The sequence below is a fragment of the Eleutherodactylus coqui genome, chromosome 6 (genome assembly GCF_035609145.1).
Source record: "Eleutherodactylus coqui strain aEleCoq1 chromosome 6, aEleCoq1.hap1, whole genome shotgun sequence".
NCBI classification, from domain to species: domain Eukaryota; kingdom Metazoa; phylum Chordata; class Amphibia; order Anura; family Eleutherodactylidae; genus Eleutherodactylus; species Eleutherodactylus coqui.
In genome coordinates, this window is record NC_089842.1 from 99,648,387 (window position 1) to 99,672,395 (window position 24,009).

A 24,009-nucleotide genomic window follows, 5' to 3' on the forward strand; every position below is an offset into this window, starting at 1 on the left:
AGCAGAACTAAGCAATTGTGTTGCTAGAGTGCCAAAAAGTTGACAATAGAGCCCTGGTACATCAGAGGGGAGGAGACAGAGCCAGGAGGAGGATGATTTGTGTGGCTTCGAAAGATGCTGCCAGAAGAAGATCATCGGGTCAGATGGACCTAAGTGATCGCCCCCAGCCTACAACCACCTGCTGACCCTCCCCTACAAAGCGGTGACCTGTGCAACTGCCAAGGCCAGACATGGTGGCTCTCCACACACCCATATATTGAAGGGAAAGCGGGCCATTTAATGGACTGATACAAGCTATCATAATTGGCTGCAGTTTCCCTCAATGAGCCAGGAGGGCTCCATATTATCTTTTTGTAGATTCTTTAGGAGAGATTTATGTTTGTTCCAAAACTTTTTGTTCATTGTCTTGACCTAAAAATCCTGCCGTCACTTCCTCTTCATTATAATTGTTTCACGATAACTCTCCGATCGATTTTCCTCTTACGTTCACTTAATTACGGGAGTGAAAGGAAGGGAGAAGGATTAACTATTCGCACAGAAACTAATGAAAAAAATCACCAGATCAATGTTGGTGTTTTGAGAGAAAATAATATCCATCTTCAATTAACATTCTGCTCAGCATTACATAGCTGACAACCATTAGTGGCAGCTAATCTAGAGAGTCTCTATACAGTGCTGCCCAGGGACCACAAATACCAAGGAGCCAGCCTTGTTGCTCCTCCTGCCATCCCCTTTCCCATACTACTATGTCAGTCTTTACCGTAGCCCTATAACTTTATTCATAAACCAGGATGCTCTGGATGAGCAGAGAAGAGGCTACTGCATTAAGTATGAATGGTCAGATGAATACACACCAGGGGGAGGTCATCAGAGAATATAGATCAGTTTTGGAATGTTAAGTGAATTTGCAGTCAGGTTTAATATTTCAATAACCTCAGATTTGTCTCTGCAGGATAGCCTTTTATCAAACATTTAGCCACGATACAGGCCCTTGAGCTCTGCAGGGCCACATCATTTCATAAGGGCATAATCAGACCAGGCCTTATTTAGTGCGTCCCTATAACTGCGGGGTGACAAATCACCACTGTGCTGGATGACCATTAACTGTCCAGATCACCGCGGGGGGAACATAGTGACACAAAACCGTACGAGCCTCCGGCCAATTATCTCGACCAGTAAGACGGCTGCAACATCCCATATATAGCGAGGAGCCAGGATCCTGTCCATCCTTATCTGTGAATATTCTGAATTACGCCCCATCTCCTCCACAGAACAATGGTATTTATAGCCGTGCTACACTAATAACCGACCGCGCAGGAATTGGCGAGCATTAAACAGCATCTTCTTTTCGGGACACACTAATTGGATGGATGAAAGAGGCAACAGCTATCAGAAGACTTTGAAATGAGATTTCGAATAAAGATCTCGCTCGCTCTGAATTGCTTGCGCGGAAAAGCAATTAAAAATGCTATTAACGGCTACGAACTGCATCTGGAACGGAAGAACACACGTAGGAAAATAATTATAATTAACCCCGTTATTCCTGGCAAACAGTACACGGAATGCACTGGTCTCCTCCTCACAACCCGCCGGCTCCTCCTGGGAATACAGAGAAACTTTTTTTTTTTTCCATTTTATTATTCATGTACAAAATTAAATCCGGTCTCAAATGCTCATTATTATAACTGGCAGGAGCTGAACGCAAACAGCATTAATCAAAGACATGCTAACCCAAAGACATGTTCCTCTACACCGCAAGTGGTGACAACCACAATATATGCAACATGGCGCTAAGTCAGGGGATATTAAAGGATAGGCTGGAGGAAACGATGGGAAAAAAATCCCCTTTTAAGTTATACATGTTCCCAGGAAAGCTGTGTGACCGCTAGCATGGCTGTTGTTAGAGCACTCACAGCTTTCCTGAGAGTCCTAGACAAGAACACTGCCTGGCTATGCTGTGATATGTCCATGCTTTTTACTCAACTTTCTCAGAGTTCCGAATGACAGATCTCCTTACTTTTGCAATAGCAAGGGACTAGAGATGAGCGAGTATACTCGCTAAGGCACATTACTCGAGCGAGTAGTGCCTTAGCTGAGTATCTCCCCGCTCGTCTCTAAAGATTCGAGGGCCGTCTGGGGGCAGGGAGCGGCGGGGGAGAACGGGGAGGAACTCACCTGCAACTCACCTGTCACCCGTGCCGGCCCCCCGAATCTTTAGAGACGAGCGGGGAGATACCCGGCTAAGGCACTACTCGCTCGAGTAATGTGCCTTAGCGAGTATACTCGCTCATCTCTAGTTCCCTGCTATTGCAAAAGTAAGGAGATCTGTCATTCAGAACTCTGAGAAAGTTGAGTAAAAACCATGGAAAGTTGTAATGACAGCCGTATTGCATGACACCCAGCTTTCCCAGAAGCAAATTTGCCAAGATATGTTGAGTTAAATCCCTTGATCCATCACTGCACAGGATCTCTATTGGCAGCTGATCAAATAAAGTTCTAGATAGAATTGTAACAATTTGAATCAATCCTGAGACACATACTTGATCCTACTCTAAGCAGCTCATGACCATGGACTTTTCTTTCTGGGACTCCTGCAAGGACAATCTGCTTTAAAGCAGATTTTGGGACTTTCTTTCACCCATATAAACAGAAGTGTAACTTTAAGCTCATGGGCTCTAATGCAAAATCTTTACCAGCCCCTCCATCTACCATGGCAAAGGGCGTTTGAATTCCCACCGGTTTCCCGCGGCTGGCTGCAGCTGCAACCTCTGCACCCCTTATAGCAGCATCCCTGTCTGTAGAGCAATTTTTGAACTGAAATGAGGACCCCCAAACGTAGTCTGTTCCTCAATGTGGCAGCTCAGCCTTTCTGCTTTATTGTGATGTGCAGATTTACAACATGGCCTATTAAATCTACAGCAGCATCGTAATAGTATCCAGCCCCATTAACACACACTGTTGATTTACAGAGCCTTTCATAGGATCATGGCAGTAGTTTTTATAAGGACTTGGCTTTCCATCTCACATTGTGCCCCCCACAGAATAATAGTGCCTCCTTTATGGCCTCACAATAAAGAAAAATAAATAGACTGGAAAAAAAAAAAAGACTGACCTCTTTGACTCTTCACTGCTTCCGTTCCAGATGCCGTCCCGCAACTTCCACCAGTCTTGGCTAGCCTACCGGCAGCCAATCGCATGGTCAGTGATCGCTGCAGCCAATTAAGTGCATAGTCACATACTTAGATCATGGGACCGTGCATCCAAGAAGTAAATGGAGTAGGATAGTGACTAGGGAGAGCAAAAGAGGGGAATAGTTATCAATTTTTAATTTTACTCACAACTTTCCCAGGTTTTGGGCCAAAGATCGGGTGATCAGGAGAGGAGGCATGAAAACCAGGTTTTTCCCATGAAATCCAGGTCTCTTGGTTATATGAATGAGATGATACACCAAGCATGCTCCTGCCAGGATGCTCACTCCGTCACACTTACTCATACAGGAGAAATACCACACGTTCTGCCTGCTCTCTGATATGTATGATTGATGTGCAGTTACATATATGAGTTGGGGGTTTTTAATAATCTCATCTTGTGTCCTATAATTACAGATCCTCCTTTGGTCAATCTGACGGTGGAGCCTCAGCCTGTCCTAGAAGATAACATAGTCAAATTTCACTGCTCTGCCAAAGCCAACCCTGCAGTGTCGCAGTACCGGTAAGATCTAGGGAAAGATTCCAAATAGAATGGCAACATATCCACAGTGTTTACCATCTGACCATCACCCTCCTCCATTTTTCTCAATACTTTTTCTAAATATTTGCCTATTTGGGGACTTGGTCACATTTGTTGAAGGTAATCGCATCATTTATAAAGTCATTGCATCGCTGTATGCCAATAAAAAGGGTCAAATGTTAAACAATGGAGAAGGGAGAATGGTTATACGCTGTCATTTCATTAATTTTGCAACCTCTAGTTAATTCTGCGCCCTGTAAGTTCATCCTAGCACTTGGAGCTGTGTGCTGAAAGTATTCACGCCCCTCACACTCGCCGGGACATTGATTTGGGGATTTGTTTGCTACTGTGGTGCTTTAACCCAATGCTATAGTTTATAGCTGGGACGGCTGTTGGGTATCTGTTGCCCGACGCATCGTCTTGTGTAGAAACACCCATAGTTAATTATTGTTGAGGATCTACTGCCATACATGTACTTATTTTCCATCATTGTGCCATTTCTGAGAACATGACACACATCTAAAATAATTTGCACTAGAATAACTAGCATAGAGTTATATATATGTGTGCCCTCTTGTGTTGGGGTAGAGTACTGCATGAAATGCCTTTAATAGAGACGTATACCAGGCCTGACACTCTCATTCTCTCATTGAAATAAGTATAATTTTGGCTAGTTGCGCTCTCACATACTTTGAGGCCATGTGCTGACTGTAATTCCGCGCACAGCACACAGCCCTGTTATTGCACATGAGGCTATACACGTGGACAATTTTAACACAAACTGATAGTCTGCTTAAAAATAATGCATTGCATGTCCTATCCCTGTCCCTTTCACGAAAAAGAAATGAGACCTGCCAATGCATGTGAATGGGCTGTGTCGGTGTATATCGGACTGTATAGGGACTTATGTCTGTATGCTGTCCAGTGCAAGTTGCGTCTGAGTCTCTTGGCTGAAGCTCTCAGTTACACTAGTATGCACCCAGTCTTTAACAGAAATTGCACAAATTCTTACATTTTCCACATCTATTCAGTGCCTCCGCCTGCTTCCTAAAAAAAAATATAGCATACAGTATAATTAAGCTGCCAGAAAACTGCACAAGGTATGTGAGGTTCCCATCCCCCTCCCGAAATCCCAGCTTATATAAAATGAATTCTGCGCAGAACGAAGAATATAATGAATGGTTCTCGGCTCCCGCTTCTCTTTATTCCACATCTTACAATTATTCTCATATATGAACTGCACTCATTTTTCATCTCTAAGATACAAAAAGGCCTTAAAATTGCAGCCACTTCATTCTAAACAGCGAGTTCTGCAGCCAGCCGCTCGCAACCGGGCTGTGATGTATCTGCACCATTAAGTCCTGGCTAAAAATAGGTTCCCGCAGCACATTAGCCGATATTGTGCCAGGTATAGGAAATGTCAGGCTATATGTGACTTCTATAGAGAACAATGTAACCGGGAGCCGCAGGAAATTCCAGAACAGGGGCTACACAGCGTCCCGGGGACATACTTTAAATAAACCTATAAGGCTTTGTTCAGATTTCCATTTTTCTGTTCCTTTTTCGAACAGAAGAAAAAGAAAAAAAATGGCCTACCAAATCTGGCAAAATGATGAAAACCAGCCGTGCGTAACAGAGCCCATTGACTATAATGGGCTCAATCTAGTTTTCGTTTTAAATTCTGTGATTTTACGGGGAAAAAAAACGCATCATGTGTCGCTATTTTAATTTTGACACTTCAGACAAAATCCTAGAAAGAGAAATCTGAACAGAGCCGAACTTGTATCAATCAGTAGTTCCAGGTTCTACTGGACAAGCTGCAGACATAGATGGGGTGCAATAAGGCAGCCTCAATAATTGCACTTCTCCTCATATGCCCCTTTAACACGGGACGATTCTTGTTTAAACACGTGCCCAATGGAATCCCACTCCGACCCCGACCGGTGACCACATGTACCATCTCCTTTCTGTATTGAGGATGACCGCAGACACTTGCCATTGGTTATGCGCAGTACACAGATTTTTTTTTTTTTAAATATTCATTTTTTTACCGTGCCGTCACTAGGCGAGGATGCAGGTCCCCCTGCAGCCTATCCGCAATGTTAATTGCAGAAGGGGCATGGGTCGGCCAGCTTCCATTAGCTTCAATGGAAGCCGTCCATGCAGATTCCACAGAAAAATAGAACATGCTGCGATTTTAAATTGATTTGTGGAAATCGCAATCACTATCCGCTTATCTGAGCGGTTATGCGAAAGTTCTATTTTTTCATGTGTGCAAAACCTAGTCATGTGAGACCGGCCTTAGTCAGACCTCATCTGGAATACTGTGTCCAGTTCTGGGCAATTTAAAAAAAGACAGACAACCTGGAGCAAGTTCAGAGAATGCCTACCAGGATGGCGAACGTTCTACAAATCATGTCCTATGAGGAACGGTTAAAGGATCTGGGAATGTTTAGCTTGCAATAAAGAAGGCTGAGAGGAGACTTAATAGCTGTCTACAAATATCTGAAGGCCTGTCACAGTGCAGAGGGGTCAGCCCTATTCTCATTTACAAAAGGAAAGACTAGAAGCAATGGGATGCAACTGAAAGGGAAGAGACACAGATTAGATATTAGACAGGGAGGGTGATGAATGAGTGGAACAGGTTGCCAAAAGAGTTGGTGAATTCTCCTTCAATGGAAATCTTTAAATAGAAGCTGGACAGACATCTGTCTGGGATGATTTAGTGAATCCTGCACTGAGCAGGGGGTTGGATCCGATGACCCTGGAGGTCCCTTCCAACTCTACCATTGTAGGATTCAATCTATTCCTTATGTAGACTTAAATCTGCCCTTCTTGCTTTCTCCTTCTCCTTTGTGTGTCAGTGTTCTCTGTAGCTCTGACATTCTATTCATGGACCTTGAGTTCCCTCTCAAATGGGGAAGCGCTGCCATGCATGGAATTATACAAGAACACTGGAAATATATAGAATGGAAAAGTCTCCTAAAACAAAAGACAAGGCACTTATAACATGAAGCTAAAATACAGTGGACCCTTGAGCAGCAAGATCAGACTTCACAGTGTTTGTTTGTAGTCTATAACCATGGAGACTAATAGCCCTGCATAGGAGCTGTGGACAGAAAAAGGAAGATTTTTCTTTTAGGTAAGGCTGTTTGCCAAATTGTTACATTTTTTTATGATATTAGAACTATGAAAAAAAATAGTTGCCAAAATGTCCATACCCTTACATGGGATGTGACTATGTGAGGCGATGTAAATACTTAACATTTATAGTCTGCATCAAATATACAGCTTGTAAAGGGAAGAGTCATTCATTGCTTATGGCTACTTTGTAGTGGATGAGCCGCGTTCTTCATAAGTAAATCTACAGCCGTTTGCACAATCATGAGCAATTTTCTGCCCATTGAAGCCTATTATCTCTGTGGTGTTGCTCTGGAGTTTTGTAGCCCGTTTTTCATGATTTTAAGTGGATTCGTCTCAGGAACACTTTATTCTGGGAGGGGGCCTTTACTTTAGATTCCTGTGGCCACAATGCACACTGGGTATGGTGCTTAAACCCTTTTACTATGGATCAGATTGAATAGGACCCTGCAGCTCAGCCTCGCCTCCGAATTTCAGCCTTTTCAGCGATAGTAGAGCGGATAATCTTTCCAGCCGGTTTCATGCGCACTCCCACATACAACCTATATTGACGCGGCAATAAATTGAAAGCATTCAAGCGTGTAATACCAGACATTATTAAGAGGCGCTTCGTAATTTAAGATACGTTTTATATCCTTGCAGATGTAAGACCCCAGAGCTGGGGATAAAATGTAAAGCAACTCCATATCTCTGCGTCCGCAACATGTGCAGTATTCATTAGGATCTAACAAGTTTAAGGGTGGGGGGAAATCTCGAATCTTTGCTGACCCTCTCAGGATTGCTAGGTGTAAGGGATTCCATTTCTGTGATTGATGCCCTCGCTGCTAAGATCTGACACCTAGAAGTATTTAAAAAGAGTGTAGATTGCAAGTTGTGTTTCTCCCGCCTCCAATCTCATCCATCAGCTCTCCTTAAGAAGAAACAAGCAGTGAATATTCTAATGCAGAGGCCCCGATGCCGGCGGCTGCACCTCTCACAAAGGTTAATTGATATTAATGTCTATCCCAGTCTTCCATCAGCTTGTCAAAGATGATGATTATATCATAGGAAACACAATAAAGATGTTGTTTTTACTTTACGTATGTTCAACTGGTATAACCTCTTCTTGTATATACTAACATGGACCATGCTGGTATAACCTGGGCATCTGCTCTATGCGATTCTAAACATTGATCATCCATAGCATTAATACCACTGACCAATAAAGTGAATAATGTTGGTTATAGCGTTACATTGGGACCTGTCAAGGGATGGGATGTATTAGGCAGCAAGTTAACAGTTGGTTCTCGAAGTTGATGTGTTGGAAGCTTAAAATATGGGCAAGCGTAAGGATATGAGCTATCTTGACTAAAGCCATATTGTGATGGTTATATGGCTGGGTCAAAGCATTTACAAAGTAACAGGTCTTGTGGAGTGTTTGTAGAGGGATTAGAAAAGTTGACCTAGAATAGATGGATATGTAAGGGGGTACCCTCCACAGTTCCCATTACAGGAAGTAGCCTGGGCGCTGCTGTGGTTAGCAGGAAGCAGGAGTGAAGAGGTGCTGGGGAGCATCGGTGAAGTTCCTTGCTCCCTGCTGCTGTAGTTGCAGGGAAGCAAGGAGGTTCAGAAGGTGCCACGTAGAAAGCACTAGTGGGCACTGTGAAAGGCAACCCTGCCACCTGGATAATGTAGTGCATCATCGCCAGAGAGACTTAGCCCTGTGATAGGGTAATCTGAAGGGGCTGAGCTCTAGCCCTCAGCCTGGGAATGAGCCTGAAGGCTTAAGGAATATCCAGCACCTTAGGTGCAATGTGAAAAGCTTTGACCCACGTTATAGTAAGCAGAGCAACAGCGAGAACATGGCAGTGTGTCAGCAGCAGCCTTGAGGCAGACGCCGCAGAAAAAAATTGTTACGTGGCAGCCGCCACTGATGACGTAGATCTGTCTGAGCGCTCAGACCATTCTACTTTATCAGCGCCTACTTCAACGAGAAAGATCCATAACCTCAGGTGCAAAATAAAGACCTCTTAACTGTGTCATAGCAGTGAAGGAGGAGGCCACCAAAAGAGCCATGATGACTGGGGATCACACAGAGATGCCAAAAGGGCCCGATGACTAGGGGTCAAAAATTACACCACTCTATGTGGAAGGAGAGGGAGTCACCCTTCCTGCAATCCTTGTATTCTCCCCTGATATATTTATACATAGTTATTAGGTCATCCCTCAGACATCTTTTTTTCTAAACGAAATAATGCCAATTATGATAGCCTTTCTGGGTATTGTAGTCCATCCATTCCATTTATTACTTTAGTTGCCTGTCTTTGAACCCACTCAAGCTCTGATATGTCAATCTTGAGTACTGGCGCCCAAAACTGTGCACAATCTTCCATGTATGGTCTAAACAGTGACTTGTAAAGAGTAAGAAAAATTTTCTCATCATGCGCCCCTAGACCTCTTTTGATGCATCCCATGATCCTATTTGCCTTGGCAGCAGCTGCCTGACACTGGTTGCTCCAGTTAAGTTTACTATTAAAAAAAATCCCCAAGTACTTTTCCATGTTGGTTTTGCCAAGTGTTTTCCCATTTAGTGTGTAATGGTAACATGTATATTCTTGGCCCATGTTATATGTAGAAATTGTACTGGCAATGATGAGTCCTTTCAGGATAGTGGTGTGATGCCCCAGCAAAAGATTACGTGAGACAAGAGAGCGTACAGAACATGTACTTTCACACCTACATTGAGGTGAGTCCGCAATGGCGCTGGACTCCTAAATTGTTGATGCACTCTGGCACATACAGTATTCGGATGCCGTGATGTTGCCATGCCGTGGACCTTTGAAAATACAGAACAGAGTACGATGATGAGTGTCTACTACATTGTACTACAAAAACAATGATTAGCCCAAGAGAAATCCAAAGTGCCTTATCTTGCTGAGATCTATTCCTCTTATATGGACATGTGGATATATATATTTTAATGGGTGACCTCCAGTTAAAAATATGTAACATTTAAGTATGAAATACCCTCCTATGGAGTGAAAATGTAACCATAGCTAAGTATAGTCTAGTTAGAAAAAAATGCTGTCTCCGTCTGTTACCGCCGCTCCATAACACCGCCATCCACCCTGCTTCAGATAGATACCATATGGCTAGAATGTAATTGTAGATATTTGATAGAATGCCGCTAATTACTAGAAGAATAAGCCCTAAATGCTAGTGTACATTGAGGCAGAGTTCTATGAATGTTATAGTTGCTAGAGAGGAGATGTAATATGTTATCATGAGTAGTGTTTATTGTGCATATGCCAGGGTTTATTGGGGTAAATGCTGCAGTTATAGATGATTATTGGCCTTCTGCCGGTGGTTGTTGTACATTATTAATGTTTATTGTGTGACTGATGGTTATTATACAACTTTTGTTGGTTGTGTGAACAGATGTAGCAAAGTTTAACTTGATTCTTAGCGAGTTACGATAACTTTCTGTATCATAATGTATTTATTTGCCCTTTTAATTGCTTTACAATGGCATTTGTTGGGCTATGATGAGAGAATAGCTTTTGAATGACTTAAAGGGGTTTTGTCATTTAAAAAAAAAAAAATTCTATACTCGCCTATTGCTCCCCAGGCAGATTCCTTACCACATCTTCTCCTCACTGATCTTCTCCAGTCCCCTTGGTCACCTCACCACAAGCCGTTAAGATCCTCTACTTCTTGTTATGGAGCATCCATTCCTTGCATTCTTCTTCCTTCGGGTCAGTAAAGGGCACGTCCTGTGATGTAGCGTTTACTGGCTAGGAAGGAATGCTGATCTATTGCAGAGACCGCACATGTGCAGTTTCTGCAATAGCTCGGCACTCCATGCAAGACTGTGAACTAGTGATGTAGTGTACATTGCCGGGCAGAAAGAAGGCTGCCTGTGTATGTTTGTAGAGTAAGGTGTCCACGGGCGTGATTCTGCCGGCGGTAAATCAACAGCAAATCATGCTGTCTGAAGCTTTCCATAGCATTGCTATGAAAAGTGCAGCCCCCTCGTCCATGAGCGGAAAATCATTGCGATTCTCCTCTCGTGGCCGGCAATTCGCAGCATGCTGCATGCTGCGAATTGCCGCGATTCTCTGCGGTCAGCCTATTTGTCAGGGGAAGATCAGAGAGGAGAAGATGAGGTACATAGACTGCCTGAAGAGAAATAGGTGAATATAACATTTTTTTTTAATAACCGAACCCCTTGCAGATAACTCGACGCATAAAGCTATTGCTGTCAAGCTAAATTTGCTGCTTCTGTAACCGTGCAGTTAGTTTTTTATAGCAGGTTAATTTATGGCCTTTGTGAACATTGTGTGGGTGACTCTGCTCCCAGACATGGAAGGTTTGCATCATCGGGCCATTGTGCAAGGCAGAACTTGCGCATATGATGGACTAATGAGACGTGTCTGCAGGATTGTCCCTATTTAGGTACAGATGCACTGCAAAAATTGTTCAGCAATGGTTTAAAGAACATAACATAGAGTTCAAGGGGATGACTTGGCCTCCGAATTCTCCAGATTTCAAACCAATCAAGCATCTATTGGATGAGCCTGAAAATCATGTCCAATCCATGGAGGCCGCACCTCACAATCTGCAGGGTTTAAAGGATCTGCTGCTAATGTCTTGGTGCCAGATGCCACTAGACACCTTCAGAGATCTGTTGGCATCCATGGCTGGATGGGTCAGAGTTGTTTTGCTAGCATGAAGAAACACCTATCTCAGGCGGGTAGGTGGTATTATTAGGTGACTTTATGTTGTGTCTGTTCGCCATATGTACAGATGGTTTAAGTTATACATCATCTATATAATAATGTAGGCCAGGCTGGTATAACCTGGGCACAACAATATAGCTATAGTCATGTTTTTTCTTCTTTGTTAAGTGTTTGCTGCTTTTGAGGTGTGTCAGAAGGTTTGTGCTTCAGATTCTACTCTCTTGTCACCCTTCTCAAGTTGTTAATCATAATTAATGACAATATAAAGAAGAGCGTGCAACACTGGGGTGGTTCTTGATTAATGACTCTGTGCATTGGGAGCCGCCGGATGGTTTTGCCGTCTGCCCTGCCCCTCTGTAATACGTGTTACTTATGGATCTTGTGTTGCATAGAATATTTCAGTCTAGGACAGTGAAACGCGAAGCTTCCGTGTTAATAACAATGCTGCCCTATATATATTCTATAATGAATTGCAGTGAAATTGCTTGAAGAAGCAAATCTGTATTGCACATGGCATGTGGGATTAGAGACTGGCATCTAACCTTCTCCGAGCGGGTTCATTTGGTGTGAAACAAAACGCACTGGGAATCCTCTTAAATTAGTTAGTTGCATTTAAATGCTGAATATGGAGCTCGCTAATTAAATTAATCCATCAACATGGAGCGAGGTCGACAGTAAACACTTTTTTACTCATCTTGTTAATATTCATCTAGACTGGTTTGTTTGCACAAACTCCATCGTCCTCCTTAGTAGCACAATTTACCAGGTGCCGTCGTATTTAACCCGTGTGCAGATGCTGAAATGTATAATCATTGTACCTTTAATGTTGGTGGAGAGGACAGTGTGGTCAATGGAGCGCAGATAAGAAAAAACCTTGCAAACTGCAGAGTCGTTACTCAGTTATAAAGAGCAGATGGCATCTTATATGCAAGTATTAGAGAGCGTTTATGAGGGAACATAGGTCTCTGATTCCTCCAGCTATGGGGACATCATCGTTGAAGTAGTGACCAAAACTGATCACAGAGGTGTCCGTTAGGAAGAAGATGGGAGACGCACCCTTGCCAATATTCTGGTTAAAAGAGCAATTCTGAGCAGACCGTATAGTACATACTAGTAATTATTAGGAAATTATATAGTATCAGTGTTCCTGGTGGCGCAATGCACCACCAGCTCTGCTACATGCACGTCACACACACAGCACTGCTACATGTACATCACATATATACACACACACACACACACAGAGAACTGCTGCATACATTCTTCATACAACAGGGATGAAAAGCAGCACAGCAGAGTCCTGCACACCCTGATCACCCCCTTGGTCATGTGACTCCAAACTGCTCCCAAACAGGAGACTGATCACATGACTGTGACGACATGACAGGTCCTATAAGCACACAGCTGCTGTAGGTGTTCGTTAGTATTCCATCCCCTACAAACTCCCGCGGCTTCAGTTACTATGGAATAGGACCTGTAATGACATCACCGTCATGTGATCAGGGGCAAGGCATATAACTCGCTCACTCTTACTCTGCCCCATATTTTCCGTAGTGAGTGAGTTACATGCTCTGCCCCTGATCACATGACTGTGATGTCATCACGGGGTCTTCATCCAGAGGTCATCCCGAGTGAGTGAGTTATGCATCCCGAGTGAGTGAGTTATGCATCCCCTACAAACCCCTGCGGCCTCAGTTGCTATTGAATAGGACCTGTGATGACGTCACCATCATGTGATCAGGGGCAGAGCATGTAACTCACTGACTCGGGATGAAGGACCTTGGATGATGTCACTGTCCTGTTATCAGGAGCAGAGCATGTAACTCACTCACACACGGACGGACAAGTGGTCGTTAGTAGTTTGACAATCATTAGATGTGATTAAGAGGGAACAGGTTATCACTCAGATGCTTCTATCTAAAGCAACATTGCAGTGGTCAAGTACCTATACCTGATCCTAATAAACAGCCCCAAAAGTGCCGCTCAGCTAGCTAACCCCTCCACCTCACTCTATAAAATCAGGTGTGAAAGTACCATGGGACCTTCCTCTCCTCTCCTAAAAGGACTGACACATAGGAGGGACATATTTCTAAAGCATACAGGGATAAGGCTTGTGTGCATTTTTTGAGCTATGTGATTTATCCCGAGCAACTGGGGAGTTTTCCCTTGTGAAAACCACCAACTTGACGTGAGGAGACTTATAGGCCATGCAATGTTCCTCTGGGAAATACATTATGCAAATTGATATGAAAAAACTTCAGTAGTGCCACCTATTGGAAGGTAGTGTAACAGGTGTGGAATATGACGTCTGTTATGGAGAGGCTTTGCACAAGTTGAGTTCAACAAACAATGCTTTACTGAATGTACGATACAAGATAATATGTCAAAAACATACAACAGTATTATAAGGATACAACGCAAACCATTTATTAACCCTTTCCAATCCACTGTCTGACGTCTAAAGACATTCTGATTGAAGGCTGTACAGCTCCGATGTCGGAACACGTCCGGCAGGGTATTCTTACTGTTGATTACTGGCCACTCTGTTGTCGGGGGCTTCTCCAGCATGTCACATACCGCAGTACTGGCTCTAGCCAGCAGATGGTGCCATTGTATAATGGCAGAAAGAGAAAGCCCCTAGGAAACCCTGAATCCAAAACTGGATTGCAAAGGGTTAATGTTCAATTAACACTATAACTCAGTCTGTACCCTACGAATAGGGTGTCCTTAATATTGTGTGTGCAATTTATAATTGTCACAGTCAATAAACTATCTACCCTGGCAAGGGGCAATTAGACCCACAGATGCTGTTTGGAAATAGAAGTCGCCTCTGAAGTAACTTCATCTTGGAGGAACCTCGGTTAATCAAATGATTAAATCTGGTAACTGAAATATGCAGTCACTGTCCCAAATTATCAGCCCTTTGGGGAGGCTGTACAGTGATGGAGTCAAAACAATCTGTTTTCGCTGACAGTACTTACAATTGCACAACACCGAAACATGACTGTCCAGATATTGACTGTCAGTTTATCTGCTCTCAATAGTGGTCTCTCTCCCAGTGATAGCTTGGCATTTACAGTCAGTAATTACTGCTAATGCTTGTTTGGATGATCGTCAGATCTTCCGCTGATGCTTGCGTTGCAACACCTGGGGTACGACACTCCAGGAATCTGAGTTGCGCGCTCTCTCTCACGGGAAAACCAAGCTCTTCAGTAGTGCTGGGGCAGCTCACTCCTCACAAGGCCCTCTGTTCCCTGCAAAAAGCTGTTCCACCCTGGTTGTAGAATCTCACAAGTCCAGCTGTGAGCTCTCACTAGCAGTGTTTCTTCTCTGCACTTTCTGAATCTCCTGAGTCACACTAGAGCCTGTACTTTATACCAATTAATCAGCGGGCAGCTCAGATCCTGTTAGTCCACAGCAGTAAAGTTAAGAGTTCAAAAACAGTTATGTGGCCTCTCCGTGAAGCTCCTGGCAGGACCACAAAGTACAGCAGTAATATTCACAGATATATACAAGAGCATTTAAAGGGAATCGGTCACCGGTCCAAAGTACCATAAACTAACGTAGGTGACAGGGAGCTGGGTTCTTGCTCTGAGCGAAATGTTTTGATTGTACACTTGTCACTTTAATAAAAGGAAAACTCCAATAACTATTTTTGAGCCACTATACTTTCTCTAAAAGCAGCATAGCTAATCACTCCATTCATCCTAGATGATTACTGTATATTTTCAGCTATGACCTAGAAATAAGCACAAGAAATGCATAGGAAAACACTGTCAATGGGATTGGGATTTACCAAGAAATAATCCAGCATGAATGCTATTCCATTCCATGTCTATGGGTCTGATGGATACATCTGAGGGCTGTACTCCTCTATCTCCATTATTCCCTTAGGGTGCGTTCACTCGAGCGCATAAACGGCGCGTTTTTGCGACCAAATGTATATACGTGACCATCTGAGGCAATGGTTTCGAATGTATTCGTTCACACGGGCGATTTTACGGCGCGTAAAAACGGCAACCCGAAAAAAAAACGGAACATATGCGACCGAAATACGCGCCAACGCATATTCGATGGCCGAAAAGATAGTTTGCAAAGTAGGAACAAAGGAAAATACGCTTTCTAGCTCTGGTCGTGATCGTCGAAAAACGTTCTCTCCGGCGAATATACGTTGCGCTCGTGCGAACGTAAATACGCCTACGCTCGTGTGAACGCACCCTTAGACTTTGAATGGAGTGGCACCGCATGTGCTCAACTGCTGCTCCATCCAAACTATGACTCTCTGTGGTGGTGCAGTGAGGATTCAACGCCCCCATCCTAGTGATTAGCTGGAGCCCCAGCAGTGGACCCCCAGCAATTACACATTTATTACTTTGCCTGCTGATAACAGGTAAATGGCAATTGTGGGATAACCCCTTTAACCCAGTCACAGGGCCTTTTAGCAATAGGTTGTCCTTAAACACCAAAGCCACGATGCTGTGTGTCACCCCTTCACTGCTCTGTGATAGAAGGGATTGGATAGTCTGTCTGAACACCATATTATGGTAAGTAGGTTGGATGGAAGGAACACCATCTCAATACAACTCTGGTTAAGTGTATAAAGCATGGAGCCGTTCATTCTTCCCACCAAGCGGACAATTTTTTGAAGATGCAGGAACACGCTACGCGCGTCAATTGTGGAATGGAATTTCATTAGCTATCCTGACGAAGATTTCATTTCGAATTGCGTAGTGTGTTCCTGCATCTTCAATAAAGTATTGTCTGCTTAGTTGAAAGAAGGATCTGGTCCACACTTTATCACTTGGGCAGTGCCATATAGAGCTGGGGGTTTTCCATTCATCCTATTCATCATCCCCAGTTGAGGAGTCTTAGAAGGCAGAAGCTTAACTTGAAGCTTCTGGGCTCCAATGCAAAACCTGTAACAGGGTCCCCAACTATAATGCCTTAGTCATAGTACTGGGCTCTCTCTATGGAAAAGAGGTCTTATGGGCCCCCTAAGGCTCCTGGGCCCGGGTGCAACAGCATCCTCTGCATCCCCTATAGTTACTCCCCTGTTGGAAGGAATGACCCTGATTACCAGCAAGGCTTGAAGCACAAGGAGTTCTTCAATCTGCTAAGAAACACTAAATGGAGTTGCGCCCAGTATAACACAACCCCGTTGGGTTAGCATCCACATACTTACATTCATCCATGTGGGAAACTGTTTAACCCCCTACTCTCAAATTACCTATTTTTCCTTTCCCTTTTTTCCCTTTCGATCCCTTTCTTTACAATATTATGGTAAGTGCAGTGATTGTTACTTGTCATTGCCCTTTGGGAGGGAGAATCATTATTACTTTGCTGCATACCTGTCATTCATACTGGACAGCCCACAACTGGCCATGTTTCTGCCTAGTAGTTAAGTTGATTGATGGAAATCGTATTAGTAAATAAGTGCAATAAGTGATAAGACATTCCCCGGTTATTGCTCACAGTTATCAGACAGGCCGTGTCCACGAATGTTACAAGCACTCATTGTCTGATGTATTGAGCACAGAATACGATCAATCTGCTTCCGAATATCTGCTGATGCTAATTGTTGTAGCAGGAAATGGCTGTTTTCCCACTTTTAGCAGTATTAATTTAATTACAAATGTTTTGATAATTAATGGAAAAAAAAATGTCTTTGTTGTCTGAGATTAAGTGAAACATTACATTGTCGCTGAAAATATTACAGTACTGCAGACAGTGCAATGGTGCTCCAGCTGCTGTGTCATAGATCTTCATACCATTTTTCAGCAGTTGGAACTTGGAAACCATCAACAAGTTGTTTTTGCTTCTTAAATGCTAAATTAAACAACTTTCTAAGTGGTGTTCATTCAAAGCTCCTGCTAAATTTTGTATACACTGACATGCCAAAAGTCATGGGATAGCGGTATGTAAATTGATTATGAAGTGGTGCTACCTTAGGTGACTGCTTAGGAAAGTCCATACCTGTGTAGGTTGTGAGGTGTTATCTTGTGAGTGAGGATGAACACTGACCAGCATGCTCATGGGAAGATGGAGTGAATGATTAGTGTCTGAACCAGGCATGATAGTGGGGGCCAGGTGGATGAGACATTCTATTTCCAAAGTTTTGCCGGCATTTAACATTCCTCGATCCACAGTAGAAGGCATTGCTGCCCATGGGTGCTTAATGATCACGAATGGTGGCATCTGACTAGAATCATCCGTGTGACAGACAAGCGACTCTGGCAGAAATCACATACACTTTTAATGCCGGAGGTCAGTTCTTTAGCTTCCATGGAATATAGGAGCAGAAGACTCAACAGAGTGCCTCAGTTAACACCATGACACCAAAAACTGTACTTCACCTTGGCTTGTAAGATTGCTAACTGGACACTGGAGAACTGGCAACATGTGGCATGGTTCAGTGAGTCACGGTGCCAATTATTTTACTAGTGTCAGGGCTAGCGTTCCTGTCGGTAGCTCTCTCCACTAGGCTATCCAAGACTTGGACAATTCCTTTGCTGAAAGCTAGCTTTGTTCTGTATTTCCCAGTTACCTAGTTCCTGCCTCCTGGTCCTGACACCGCCCCTTTACCTGATTGCACTTCCTATATAAGCCTACCCCTGCCACTCCCTCAGTGTGTGATTATTGAGCTCCCAACCTGTAATCAAGCTTCACTGCTGCCTGCTCCTCTGCTACCTAACTAGAGACCGCCTGCAAACGAACCAGCTTCGACTTGTCTACACTTCCTGCCTCATCCACTGTATTGCAACCTTACCCACCTGCTAATGACCTAGCTTCCTACTGACTACTCTCCAGTCCGGCTTGGCTACTACACCTGGGCTCCAAACCGGCGCCGGTAAAACTTTACAACTGGGAGAAACACGATCACGTGAGAAAAGTTGGAACAAAGAAGCTAGTTGCAAACTCAATATCAGGAGGACTGAGAATAAAGGAATGAAGTTTACTGCCTGCAATTTAATGCAACCTCTCCCCATAGAATGTGCTGAATTCTATTACATTACTCTATTTTCACCCTTTCTAATCCAATTTTTCTGCCACCCGCACACTCCCCACCTTTTGGGTGGGAAAGTGCATTGTAGATTCCTTGGAATTACTAAACAAACACATAAAAATGATCTGTCAAGATGATTTTATTAGCAATTTTTTGAAAATTAACAATTTCCAATGCAGTGTTGGCCCTTATCTGACATTAAGAATTCCCAGCGTAGCTCTGATGTTGGACGAGGTCCGACACGTGTTTCTAAGAGTATGTAGCACAGCGCTCCGATGTCTAAGGCTGATCTGCTTATGTACGTTACCATCTTGTATACTGTAACATACATATGGCTCCAACATCGGAGCACTGTCCTGCATACTGGTAGAAACCTGTGTTTGGCCCTGGTTTGTCATAGGATCTGTGCAGGAAAAAACTTTAATGTCGGACAAGGGGCGAAACTGGATTGGAAAGGGTTACCAATGTATCAGTGTAAGTAAAAGCTATCAGCCTGATTGTGACAAGCCCATCAGCTTTGTGAAGGTTTCGGCCTCAATACCAGGGATGCACAGCCTTGGCCCACACTACAGCAGTCGACAGCCTCCACTCCCCTAGTTAGAAACACAGTTGATCGTGTGCCTGTGCAATCAGCTGTATTTCTGAAGATTGCCAGGCCTGCAAGCTTCCATACACCTACATTGGTATGAGATGATGGTGGGCCTAGCATGACATGGAGTGCTCAGTCCATACATGTACTGTCACACCACAGCATTGAAGACATACAGGTATGCAATATAATTTACATAGACCCATATATACCTATTACTGAACATTTCAGATATAGCAAGTTAGAGCTATACACAGTGCACCTATGCAAGTAATAGAGGACACAAATGGCATAAGGCGCCAAACGAACATCCGTCCATTAAACAGTTGGATACTGAACATTCATTTGGAACCTGTTACATCTGTATGCCATTGTCACATGTAGCAATCAGGTATAATCATATGTAAATAATAGAACTACTACATCTCTCTAGCTATTAAAAGATCAATATTAGTAACGGGAGGGGTAAGTGTGCATTCAGGAAAAATGGGTTTTGAGTGGGCACCTATCTCTAGGTCCGAGCCTGACCACCCGTCCAGCTTTATGCAGCAGTCAAGATGTTCAAGAGTTACAGAAACAGCCGAGCAGGCTGTCTTGCACTGTTTCCATAACTCCCATAGAAGTCAATGGATATTACGGAAACTGTATATCACAACCCGCTCCTTAGTAAAGAAAACAGCAAAGAGTACAAAGTGTAGCCCACTCAGCTGTTTCCATACTCCTGGCCGCGGAATACAGAGACAATATCCTACTCTATCGCTGCTGTGATTGGTTGAGCTAGGAATACCTCTTTAAATTATATTGTGGCCCCTTAAAGTAAAACCGTATGCCGCCATCAAAAAAAGTAGTTCACCTCTAGATATAAACAACAAAAGTTTCCATTCACTTACAGCAACTGGAAATCTACTAACTCGGGAGGAAATCAAACACAAGCTATATTAAAAAGTTGCAAAATATTTCCAATATATTAAATGTAAGAATGTAACTCTGAGTTACTACAATATACGAGTAGTATCCACCCCAAAATCATTTCAGGCTATTTCTGCTGCTATCGATTGCACCAGTATTCTAAGTACTATGATTGGGTTACAATAGCCATGATTCCCAGGCCGCCTGGAGAGAGGCGGCAACTAGGTGATCGTTAAGGTTAGTAACACAAGCTGCCATTTTATTTCCAGCAATCATTGATTCTTACAAATAACTCATGAACAAGCGACGCAAGCAGAAGTGAAGCTGTTAAGGAAAGCAGTAAAGCAGCTTCTGCCGGCACAGAAGGGAAACATTCCATTATTTACAACGTGCGAGGAGCCGACGGCTGAAATGACGCTTCCGTAATCTGCATACTTTCCAAAGCATAAAATACCCGAAGCCGCTGCCGTTGTTTTAAATGATGCCGCTCTGGGTCTCCTTACAGCTGAATCGTCCCATCTAATGTCTGAGCCGCCACCATTAAATCCTGTTCATGGACTTATTAAATGAAGCTTAGAAAATGAGCAGTCACTTCTCTTCTATTTCCTTACAGTTCCAGAATTGGAGACAAATAAGTAGATTGAAGGCGTTTTTCGCTCCTATCGCAGCGGCAGGGAGGGCCGTGTGCGCCATTGATTACACAAATACAATATGCAATGAATATTTCAACCGGTAATCTCACTTCTCCGGGTTGCATCCATTGATCATTGGGCGCAGGCGAAGCTTCTGCGAGATTCTCCCCCAGACACAGCTGCAGCTGATAGCAGTAATTTAATTAAAGAACAGATATCGGCCTCATTATTGACTGTCAGGTGCATTCAGGAACTTCTTCGCTCCGATACCTGGTGCCGCTGGCGTTGGAAGTAACAGCTGGTAATATACTTCAACCACTATGCATCAGGTTCAGTAATTGTCAACAGACTGACCTCCAGATGTAGCTGAGCCGATACTGTTTGATGCAGAAGAGCAGAGCTCTGTAGTGTTAGGTTCTATTCAGATTCACGTTCTTCTGTTCTGCTATGAAACATAAGAACAAAAGTAAAGTGGCGTTGGATCTATTAAAAATGACAGGACCCGGCAGGGCCTGATGGAAGCCCCTGACTATAATGGGTTCCGTCACTTTACATGGCGTGCTGCGCTATGATTTTTCGCCATTTATGACGAAACTGCAGGATGGAATGAGCTGATGGAAATCTGAACAGAGCTTTAGAATCCTTTTACAAGACTCAATTTGAGCACCAAGTGATATCAGTACTCATCTAAATGGCCTATACAGACTGTACGGCGGACGGATGATTGTTATTGCAATCAATCATCAAGCATACCCTTTCATAATTGTCTGCAGCACATCACTTGCCTACGAGGCGAGATGGGCTGCTGACGACGCAGATTTTTGCGACCGTGCAACAGATGCAGGCAGCTGATAAATGAGCATTTTTGCTTGATTGTTGGCTAATTCATGCCGTTTACATGCAGCAATATCGGGAACAAGCGTATGTATGAGCATCTGCGTGTGTAAATGGATCTTTACTTAGTATTGCAGGTACTAAATTCTCTGTACTGTCATCTGTGGTGTGATGCAGGACTGCAGGTAAAGTATACTACTGCATATTACTGATACCCAGAGTAATATCTTTTACTTTGCTGTCATCATAGTAACAAATGTAACATCAAACTGATCAGCCGAGTCCCGTCTGACAATCTGGTTGCTAGGGATACATTGCTACAATCGCAGTCTATTAGGCTGCGTTCACAAATGGCCTTTTTGTTGCAGTTTTTAATTGCAGTTTTTCTGCATCAAAACACTGTATGCGGTTTTAACAATGCATGCGATTTTCTAAAAAAAAAAAGGGTTATTCCCAAAATTAACTTTTTCACCTATCCACAAAATATATGATATAAGGCTGATCAGTGGGGGGGGGGTCTCTGATTGAATGGAGGGACGGATGAGGGTGTGTGTTGCTGCTCCACTTATTTCAAAGGGGCTCATGGAAAGTCGGTACAAGCATTTAGCTAACTCCAGTAGTCCTATTGAAGATGAATGGAGCAGTACTGTGAATCCTTGACCGCTGTTCCCTTCAGTCTTTTCCTCCCTGCGGGGGTCCAGTGTGCCAGCAGTAGGGAGGAGAGCGGGAAACGGGACACCCATTCTAAGGATCAGTGGGGGTTACAGTGCTGAGGCCCCACTGATTAGACGTTTAGCACCTATTCTGTTAATACAAGTCAATTTTAGCAATACCTTAAGTCTAAAAATCTTAAAGCGACCCTCCAGTTTTGCGACAAAATTCTGTCCCAGAGGAAAAGGAGGTTTATTACCTGCACTTGTTCCTCCGATCTGCTGGTTCCAGGTCCTCTTTTCAGCCAAGGTGGCCGACACATTCTTCAGGCTACTTAATCCTCCTCAGTGCATTGGTAGTGTTAGACTACTAATGCACTATATCTGCAGTCTAATTGGCCAGAGCTGCTCATGTGATCAGTACAGGCCAATCAGAGAGCAGTGCATGGTGTGCATTAGGTAGATGAAAAATTGCTGCAGCCGCCTTGGACAGCTGAGAACAGAGCCCCAAAACCGGCAGATCAGAGGGGTGTCAGAGAAGAATAACTGCAGGCAATATAACTCCTCCCTCTTGTCTTTGGGACAGAACTTTGTCCTGAAACCGGAAAGTCGCTTTAATTAAGTCCCCAGCAACCTGGCAGAACTTTTTCTATCTCTTTTACTAGCCCAATAGATTTTTATAGTAAAACATTTTGATGGACATTAAGAAAGTTTTGGACATCCTGGTCATATTTCCCTATCAATTGTATATTCTTCGTAGAACCTTGTGTTCGGCGCATCTTTCTCCTCAGTAGGGCTTCCTCAGACGAACGTAAGAGCAAATACACTTGCTTAAGCGCAACGTATTTGTGCCGTATACTAGCTTGATTTGCGTGTGTCTGTGTATAGTACTATAAGTTTCTGCGCACGCAAATGAGGTCCTAATGAGATTCAGATGTGTTCTTTGCCCCATGGTTTTGCACAGCGTATCGCGCATCCCCTTTCGTATTTCGTGTGCATTTGGGCACCTCCCATAGATTTCTATGAGGCCCTTTGCAACGCAAATACACAGAAAGATAGAGCAGGAAATGCTTGCAAAAAAATGTTAACGAGAACAAACCCATTGACATCTATTCTCAGCGTATTGGGGGGGGGGGGGATATTTTACGTATGCAATAAAGATGCGCAAATATGTCTGTCTGAAGAAGCCTTGACTTCAAGAAGAGGGAAATGCAATTAAAATGAAAAATTGTGTATTCTCATGTTGTAATGCTGCAGTTCTCCACTAGTTTAGCCAAAATTATTGTGCATCTTTCACAGGCTTTTATCCTCAGACATGGTAGAGTTGGGCTTTCTGCCATGAACCCCCTTGTGCATGTATACGGGGGTATGATCTAGGGTTGGACAGGCTCTTGTGGTGCCTAATTGGGGTTTTTACATACGCCCCCTCTCAGTTCCAGGAGAGTGCCTGTGTATTCGCACGATACCCTGCCACTTACAGCATTATCAGCCCCGTCCAGTTTATTGGAGAACTTTAATCCATAAATTGCCCCCCCTAATGGCATCCTAGGCCGCCGTCTTCCCCTCGTCCCAGTCTGGGATATTATAACAGCATCCGATAATAAATAATATTCCCTGGTGATACCTTGTGTGATTTGACAGCATGTGGAGAACATAGAGACACGAGCGGATTAATATTCTATACCGCGCTGCACCGCACACTGCGGCCCCAGACTAACTTCTGCGGGAGATTACCCTTCAGCTTTTTGAAGGCAGACGCTCGGCTGCGGAGGAAGTGACCTCTGTACTTTCTGTACATGAGAAC

At 43.6% G+C, this 24,009-nt stretch overlaps 1 protein-coding gene across 2 annotated transcripts in view; it reads left to right on the forward strand.

Moving 5' to 3' along the window:
• KIRREL3 (kirre like nephrin family adhesion molecule 3) overlaps nucleotides 1-24,009 on the forward strand; it is a 765,513-nt gene that overhangs the window by 649,198 nt on the left and 92,306 nt on the right. For both annotated transcript variants that reach the window (XM_066607257.1, XM_066607258.1), the window contains exon 7: nucleotides 3,606-3,711. In XM_066607257.1, the coding sequence (XP_066463354.1) occupies nucleotides 3,606-3,711 (106 nt within the window). The remainder of the gene's footprint in view (nucleotides 1-3,605; nucleotides 3,712-24,009) is intronic.